We start from the raw sequence: 9,341 nt of genomic DNA on the forward strand, positions 1-9,341 counted from the left end.
GACATCATAATATGTACTCATCTTAAACAGGTGGAAAACATCATACAAGTTGTAAAAAAAGATAAACCCCATTAGCTTATAGCATTTGCTCAAATCCTACAATTTCGAGTCCATTGTTATGTGTGTGGGTAGCTGTAGCTCCAGATTGATGGTGGCAGTGATAGTTGATCATTCTCATATATAATGGAGCTGGTCTAGCTGGGTGATGCATGGTGTTATACCCTGTTCCTTGGAGGTGAGCCAGGAATGGAAACCTAAATGATGAACTCCATTACTCCGGGCCTGACGCGTGTGTGCCCCTGACAGTCCTCCTGGGTAGTCTCAGCTCGCGGTGCTATATATAGCCAGAACCCTGGGCCATTTAGACAAGGACAGGCTGCTACACAGTAAATAGACTTTACCAAAGGACGGTTCTCTCAAAAACTTTGTCAAACAGAGTCCATATTGAATACTAGCTGTTGTGTCGACAGACTGCGGTGAGGTCACGCACACTGTGAAATGGTGTGTTTGTGTGTGTTAAAGTGTGTGCTACCTTGCAGGTCCAGGGACACCACGCCTGTTCCATCTTCCAACCCGTCGATGACCTCACACTTATATCTCCCGTAATCCTCCAGTGTGAGTTCTGTGATGACCAACGACGCATCTGTGGGGGCCGAGTCCTGTAGGTAGACGCGCCCGTGGAAACGTCCGTAGCTCCGCTTGTGGAAACCCATGGCAACGAAGACATCCACCTGGAACAGGAAGAAGAAGAAGGATTTGTCAGCGATGGCATCAGTTAGTTCCGAGGTTGTTCCACGAAATGAGGGCCTTTTGCATCTCTTTGATATATTAAGTAGAAATTGTGCACCAATTTTGAATTGTAAAAGCCTGTCACATGAAATGAAGTTCCCCTTAATATAGAAACCATGGGGAGTTCAATAAATCAGATTTTCAATATGAATAATTCAGCATTTTGACATGTCCCTCCTTGCACCCTGTGTGACTCCTAGAATAGATTTGAAACCACCTTCTTCAAAAAGTCTCCCAAGTTTTCACCATAATCGTGAAGCCCTAGTTATTTTGTTGCTTTGACAAAGTCCATTTTGAAGATGATTAGATGTGATTAGTCTACATTTGACATCTGTCCCTCATTTTAAGGTCAACCCTGTTACGTGAACTGAACTCTCGTTTTAATATGGTGAAAAGATTCCTTTTGAAATATTTTTGTTCTGAAGGAACATTGAACATCTAATAGTCAGATCGTAGTGTAAAAGCAGGTGAGCTGGGCATCTCTTTTTTGCCATTTTCTGTTTTTTGTTTTATGGAAGATTGATTGGGACAAGCATAACACTTCAACCCTGTTACCTATTGATAGACGGGCTAGAAATGTTTTTTTTTGCTGTTGTTGTGAAGCTTCCATTCAATTGCACCTCCTTGTTGCACACAAAAAAAACTTCCATTCGCCATCACAAGGGGATTTATGGCTGATTTAAAATGAAATCGCCAACCCTGTTACGGTCAACCCTGTTACGGTCAACCCTGTTACGGTCAACTCTGTTACGGCCAACTCTGTTACGGCCAACCCTGTTACGGCCAACTCTGTTACGGTCAACCCTGTTACGGTCAACCCTGTTACGGTCAACCCTGTTACGGTCAACCCTCACACGGTCAACCCTGTTACGGCCAACCCTGTTATGGTAAACCCTGTTACGGCCAACCCTGTTACGGTCAACCCTGTTACGGTCAACCCTGTTATGGCCAACCCTGTTACGGTCAACCCTGTTACGGTCAACTCTGTTACGGCCAACTCTGTTACGGCCAACCCTGTTACGGCCAACTCTGTTACGGTCAACCCTGTTACGGTCAACCCTGTTACGGTCAACCCTGTTACGGTCAACCCTCACACGGTCAACCCTGTTACGGCCAACCCTGTTATGGTAAACCCTGTTACGGCCAACCCTGTTACGGTCAACCCTGTTACGGTCAACCCTGTTATGGCCAACCCTGTTACGGTCAAACCTGTTACGGTCAACCCTGTTACGGTCAACCCTGTTACGGTCAACTCTGTTACGGTCAACCCTGTTATGGTCAACCCTGTTACGGTCAACTCTGTTACGGTCAACCCTGTTACGGTCAACCCTGTTACGGTCAACCCTGTTACTTTATTTGGCACTTATGGGCACTTACTATAATAATGTTTTATATTTAACCTATTGAGATGGAAAAATGAAGTGTTTTATGTAGTTGAACATTTGTGCTCTTTATGATAGAATGTAAATAAGTTACACTCAAAATGCATCACATTGGTGGAATGACAGTCCTATGGGTACTTTATAGTTTTTAGTGAAAAAACAACAACTTTTCAATACATTTATAGTAAAACAGATAGAGGAAGATATGGTTTTATAATGTCATCATCAACCAATTAGATTACATTACATTAGAGATGCCTAATCATAATTGGTTAAAATCACATGATGCAAACGGATGACGTCATTAGAAACGTAGAAAAGCGCAATTTTCACATATGTTGATGTTGGAGTGTTTTTTTTTATTTTTTATAAATAAACACCTTTATTTAACCAGGTAGGCTAGTTGAGAACACCTTTATTTAACCAGGTAGGCTAGTTGAGAACACCTTTATTTAACCAGGTAGGCTAGTTGAGAACACCTTTATTTAACCAGGTAGGCTAGTTGAGAACACCTTTATTTAACCAGGTAGGCTAGTTGAGAACACCTTTATTTAACCAGGTAGGCTAGTTGAGAACACCTTTATTTAACCAGGTAGGCTAGTTGAGAACACCTTTATTTAACCAGGTAGGCTAGTTGAGAACACCTTTATTTAACCAGGTAGGCTAGTTGAGAACACCTTTATTTAACCAGGTAGGCTAGTTGAGAACACCTTTATTTAACCAGGTAGGCTAGTTGAGAACACCTTTATTTAACCAGGTAGGCCAGTTGAGAACACCTTTATTTAACCAGGTAGGCTAGTTGAGAACAAGTTCTCATTTGCAACTGCGACCTGGCCAAGATAAAGCATAGCAGTGTGAGCATACAACAAAGAGTTACACATGGAGTAAACAATTAACAAGTCAATAACACAGTAGAAAACAAAGGGGGGGTCTATATACAATGTGTGCAAAAGGCATGAGGAGGTAGGCAAATAATTACAATTTTGCAGATTAACACTGGAGTGATAAATGATCAGATGGTCATGTACAGGTAGAGATATTGGTGTGCAGAAGAGCAGAAAAGTAAATAAATAAAAACAGTATGGGGATGAGGTAGGTGAAAAGGGTGGGCTATTTACCAATAGACTATGTACAGCTGCAGCGATCGGTTAGCTGCTCAGATAGCTGATGTTTGAAGTTGGTGAGGGAGATAAAAGTCTCCAACTTCAGTGGTGCTGAAGATGTAATAAAGAATCTCAAATATAAAATAGATTTAGATTTGTTTAACACTTTTTTGGTTACTACAGGATTCCATATGTGTTATTTCATAATTTTTTTTTGCTTGTGTCTTAAAAAAAAGTTTTTTATTTTCAAATACAATCTCTTTTTGGGCGTAGTTGTGGTCAATTTGCAGTGTACAAATTATTAATATTATCTTCCGGACCTCCGACCATCAACCGACTAACATCAGCCTCTGGCTGAATCTAGTTGCCTACCCCTGTCCTAGTCTCTTTTATAATATAGGCTGTTGTAGAGCGGCAGGTAGCCTGGTGGTTAGAGCATTGGACTAGTAGCAGGAAGTTTGCAAGATGGAATCCCCGAGCTGACAAGGTAAAAATCTGTCGTTCTGCCCCTGAACAAGTCAGTTAACCCGTTGTTCCTAGGCTGTCGTTGAAAATAAGAATTTGTTCTTAACTGACTTGCCTAGTTAAATAAAGGTAAAAAAAATCCACATAGTGCACTATTTTTGACCAGACTGATCAAAAGTAGTGTATTATATGGAAAAGTTATTTTGATTATAGTTTTATGACATTGGTTCAAGTGTAAACACACCTCTTTGAGGTAGTCTGAGGTCAGCTTAGTCCATTTGATCCTCAGTTTGGGGTTGGCCGGCAGTGACGCATCCCTGTGGAATTTACAGGGCAGGGTGGCATTACCCCCCCGCCTCGACACCACCTTGGACTGCTCCGTCACCACAGAGAGCTGAGGTCCATTCTCTGAAATAAAGGAATGGGTTAAACCATTAGTAATACAGGGGTGGTTCTCTCTCTGTACATTTCTCAATTTTTTCTCTCTCTCTCATACAGTATCTCTCTCTCTCTCTATTCCTAACTTCAACAACAACACTAACCCATTGTTTGGTTCTCTCTATCTTAACAAAAAATGGGCTGGTTTATTTTCTCTGAATGGTATTTAACCTGTTTGTTATCACGTTATGCCATATGAAATCGATTAGCAAGATCTGGGCTTGGAAGCAGAGGCTTGCTCAATAGCTAAATAGTTCCCATCTCTTTTATCCCAAGTGAATTACAACATCCCTGTTGTTCAGCCCTGTCACAAAAACCATGTTGTTGTAATTTTCGATTTAAACAATATAGTTCTACATTGTCTTTTTAAAATATATATTATAATGTAGCATGTTGTGTAATGCTGATTTAATGTAAGTGACCAGAGTATTAGGAGAACCCCTGTAGTCAAATATCAGGTTCCAAAAATCTGTCTGAGATAATGTGTTTATTATGATGTTTATAGATATAATAATAATATGAACTACTGCCAGTCAACCACACAGAATAACATTATGCTAAGAGTCTCACTAACATGTATTTCCATCCACATGCAAACAAATCAGTTTCCTACACCAGGTATAAAAACCACTCCAAACCAGGGAGATTATTAACGTCGAAATTGGACTGAGGATGTCGGGAAATGCCTTCATAAACAGGCCACTAGGGGCAATAGTGAGCATTAGTACCATCAAGTAGGGTGTTGTGGATTAGGGTGGTGGATAGGTGACTTCTGGCTCAGAAGGTTGGGTGTTTGATCCCAGTTGTGGAAACTAGTTTTACATTTTTGTTTGAACCCTATCCCAAAGGTTAACCCTTCGGAATGGGTGCCTAAACGTAATGTTTGAACCCTATCCCAAAGGTTAACCCTTCGGAATGGGTGCCTAAACGTAATGTTTGAACCCTATCCCAAAGGTTAACCCTTCGGAATGGGTGCCTAAACGTAATGTTTGAACCCTATCCCAAAGGTTAACCCTTCGGAATGGGTGCCTAAACGTAATGTTTGAACCCTATCCCAAAGGTTAACCCTTTGGAATGGGTGCCTAAACGTAATGTTTGAACCCTATCCCAAAGGTTAACCCTTCGGAATGGGTGCCTAAACGTAATGTTTGAACCCTATCCCAAAGGTTAACCCTGCGGAATGGGTGCCTAAACGTAATGTTTTAAACCCTATCCCAAAGGTTAACCCTTCGGAATGGGTGCCTAAACGTAATGTTTGAACCCAATCCCAAACCTTAGCCTTTGCCGAACCATTCGCAATGAGTGCCTGAACTTAACCTTTAACTTCGAAATTTGACGTTTGGAGAAATGGAACGATACAGAGCAACAGGATGAATGTTACAGAGAAGCAGGAGCAACAAAAACACTTCGGAATTGTACGTTTGGAGGACGCGGACAGGCGTCTAATTTTGCAGTGAGACTGTGAGAGCTTGTTGCTCCAAACACCCCCTTTAAACAGAATCTGGTTGCAGGGTTTTCTCTAATACAGCTTGACTGTGCATTTCATCACTACCTTGATGTTTATTTAATCCTCTCTTCCTGGTGTGGAGAAAATGGATAAGTCTAAAATATCTGGAGGCACTATGTAATGTACACAATGGAGCGTCCTCAGTCAACCTGTTCAGTGGCAGTGTTGTTGGGTGCACAAGGTTTTACTGGTACAGTAAGGTTCTATGGTCTTACTGCTACAAGCTCAACTTCCATTTCAATCACGCACCAGAAGCAACTTTCCCTTTTTCAAAAACAATGATTGGTTTCTACAGTACTTCAATATAATTGATCCAGCACATAATGGTTGAGGGGTCGGTTTAAAGACCAGACCCCTCTGCTGTGACCATCCTCTGTAATATGATCCTCAAATCAGAATTGTAGTGGCTAATACATTTTTGTTAGGTCAAATCAAGTCTGACATTTTAAAGTGGAAATTGATAACCTTAGAAAACTTTTAAAATCTTGAATACACTCACTTCTTAAACCTTGAATGCACTACTCTCAGCAATAAAACAGGGATCAAATTAAGATCCTACATCTGTACGTCCCTGTTAGGACCATACGAACCAATGGTGCACTGACTGACTGAGGGTACATTGATCCTATAGCAGTACTATACTGACTATAGGAGTGAGTTAGCACTTCCTCTCTCCAGCCAACTCAGTGAATCTGCCTCCTGAAACTACGATCGATGCTGAAGCTAATTTCTACACAAAAGTTCAACAGAACTGCTTACCACACACACAGTACAGTATACTGCTTTATCTGGTGAGCTGCACCCGACATACTACTGCTGGTACCACACTCTACCATAGCAATGTGTATGGTAAAACCAACCTTTATATTGTCACTGCAGAAAGAGCACAGTAGCCAATACACATTCACTGCTTTCTAAACATGACACAAACAGGGACATCTGACCTGCAATCTGCCTCTACAGCCCAAATACAGAGAGATAGCAGATAGGCTATCAGACAGAGAAAACAAGACCCCACATAGCATATCATTCAACAGTTGCAGTGCGTGAGGACACACACACGCGCGCACGTGCACACGCACGCACACACACACATGCGCACACACACGCACACACACACAAACAGAGATAAGATGATACTATGAAACCACAGGAGACATTCCAGGAGTGTGTCATAAACGAAACACAGCGACAGGTAAATGTACATTTTTTGCCACTCAGCACACACTCTTATCCAGAGTGACTTTCAATTAGAGGTGCTAGACTATCATAGACTATCATCACATACACCAACACACGCAGGCGTCTACCTTGTACATAGATGGTTCTGTAGTGCTCCAGTTCAGGGTATGCCGTGTCAAAGTTGTCGGCCAAGCTCAGAGAGACCAGGGCACAGATCAGCGCAGGAAGCATCTTCTGTCACTACAACCCGGGGTCTGCTCACTGCACAAAGAGAGAAAGAGGGGGGGGGGGTCAGGAAATCCTTAACCACCAGAAAAACACCTGCCTCCGTAAAGTGTGTGCCTGGCGTGTGTCGTCCGTGTGTGTGTGTTGTGTGTGTGCAAGTGCGTGTGTGTGACCTGAGAACATCCCTCTGTACAGAATATATATCTGCAGTGGAGCAGTCTGATTGCAATAGGAATGCAGCACTCTCTGTGTCCTTGTCACAGCAAGCACGCCCCCCCCCCTCACACACACACACACACACACACACCAGAGATATATAGGGCAGTAGCAGAAAGATTTATAGCACGGCATGAGTAAGCGAAACTAGTTATTCTCACTCATCGCCGTCATCATGATAACCACAGAAAGTCATTATCCTCAATTGCCATCGTCAATGTCATTACCACTCATCACCTCAAACCTTATCGTTATCATCATCGGCATTATTCTCACTATTACACTCTTATCAATGTCATCATCGGCATCCCTCTATCCCAATCATCATCGACATAACCTATTCCTGAAAACATGCATCTCACATAATCCCTCTCCATATCACTAATCCCAACCGCACAGTGCATGTCCACAGAGCCAGAGTACCTGTTCCTGTAGAACACTGAAGAAGAAGAGCGAGTACACACAGAGTACTACACACACAGAGAGAGGATCATATCGCGTCCCAGGGAGCCAGCCGGAGGGGAAACTTTGCCAAACACACTTTTCTCACCAGCGCCCTCACACATTATCCATCTTCAGCCCTGTCCACACACACACACATCCCAAAATGAGAATAGGAGGACTCACCATCTCAACGTACACACTCCTTCCCCTACTCCTAAAGAGCCATGCAAAAACACACAGTGTGTGAGCTGTGTGTGTGTGTGTGTGTGAGCGGTTTCTGTGTGAGCAGTGTGTGTGTGAGAGCGGTATGTGGTGAGTGGTGTGGGGGTTCTCCGCAGTCACTCTGATTGATCCTCAATTATTTTTTTTCCCTTCATTCACTCCCTCCATCCCCTAGTGCTGACGCACTGGCTGACACTGCCAGGTAGGGCTTCTGCAGTCAGCAGAACACTACTCTGCAGAGCACACACACACACATACGCACACACTGATACAGTATGCACTAACGCACGAACGCACACCACCCCTCATCCCCCTCCCAGCCTGAAAATAGCAATTAAGCAGACCAGGATGTGGGGAGTGATAAGAGAGAGGAGAGAGAGAGAGAGAGAGAGAGAGAGAGAGAGAGAGAGAGAGAGAGAGATGGGGAGAGGTGATGAGATGTCCTTTCCTCAGGGAAGGAGAGAGAGAAACAGCGAGAGAATCTCCTCAACTGAGTTCGCCTCTGCAGGAGAGAGAAATGAAGTGTAAGTGTAACTTAGAGAGAGAGAGAGGGAAAGGGGGGAGGAGAGGGGAGTGGGAGAGAGAGAGAGAGAGAGAGAGAGAGAGAGAGAGAGAGAGAGAGAGAGAGAGAGAGAGAGAGAGAGAGAGAAAGGGGGGAAGAGAGGGAGTGGGAGAGAGAGAGAGAGAGAGAGAGAGAGAGAGAGAGAGAAAGGGGGAGGAGAGGGAGAGAAAGGGGGGAGGAGAGGGAGTGGGAGAGAGAGAGAGAGAGAGAAAGGGGGGAGGAGAGGGAGTGGGAGAGAGAGAGAGAAAGGGGGAGGAGAGGGAGTGGGAGAGAGAGAGAGAGAGAGAGAGAGAGAGAGAGAGAGAGAGAGAGAGAAAGGGGAAGGAGAAGGAGAAGGGCGTGGGGAGAGAGAGAGAGATAAAGGGGCAGGGAGAGGGAGTGGGGAGATATAGAGAGAAAGGGAAGGAGAGGGAGTGGGGAGAGAGAGAGAGAGAAAGGGGGAGGAGAGGGAGTGGGGAGATATAGAGAGAAAGGGGAGGAGAGGGAGTGGGGAGATATAGAGAGAAAGGGGAGGAAAGAGAGTGGGGAGAGAGAGAGAGAAAGGGGGGAGGAGAGGGAGTGGGGGAGATATAGAGAGAAAGGGGGGAGGAAAGGGAGTGGGAGAGAGAGAGAGAGAGAGAGAGAGAGAGAGAGGGAGAGAGAGACGCCGAGTGAGAGAAAGGGGAGGATGAGGGAGTGGGGAGATATACGAGAGAAAGGGGAGGCAGAGGGAGGTGGGGAGAGAGAGAATACCAGGGGGAGGAGAGGGAGTGGGGAGATATAGAGAGAAAGGGGGGAGGAGAGGGAGTGGGAGAGAGAGAGAGAGA

General features: G+C 44.1%; 1 protein-coding gene across 2 annotated transcripts in view; it reads right to left on the reverse strand.

Annotated features, from left to right (window-relative positions):
* The window catches only part of hapln1b (hyaluronan and proteoglycan link protein 1b), a 32,746-nt gene that overhangs the window by 3,686 nt on the left and 19,719 nt on the right, over window positions 1-9,341 (reverse strand). The window contains exons 1-4 of one of the 2 annotated variants that reach the window (XM_020466189.2): window positions 7,935-8,241; window positions 6,995-7,127; window positions 3,984-4,147; window positions 533-731 (exon numbers count right to left, since the gene is read on the reverse strand). In XM_020466189.2, coding sequence (XP_020321778.1) covers window positions 533-731; window positions 3,984-4,147; window positions 6,995-7,097 — 466 coding nt within the window. In that variant the 5' untranslated portion in view covers window positions 7,098-7,127; window positions 7,935-8,241. Of the gene's footprint in view, window positions 1-532; window positions 732-3,983; window positions 4,148-6,994; window positions 7,128-7,934; window positions 8,242-9,341 lie in introns of those variants that run through there. The other variant, XM_020466188.2, reaches the window with a different exon arrangement.

Source organism: Oncorhynchus kisutch, linkage group LG29 (assembly GCF_002021735.2).
Source record: "Oncorhynchus kisutch isolate 150728-3 linkage group LG29, Okis_V2, whole genome shotgun sequence".
In the NCBI taxonomy this organism is placed as follows: domain Eukaryota; kingdom Metazoa; phylum Chordata; class Actinopteri; order Salmoniformes; family Salmonidae; genus Oncorhynchus; species Oncorhynchus kisutch.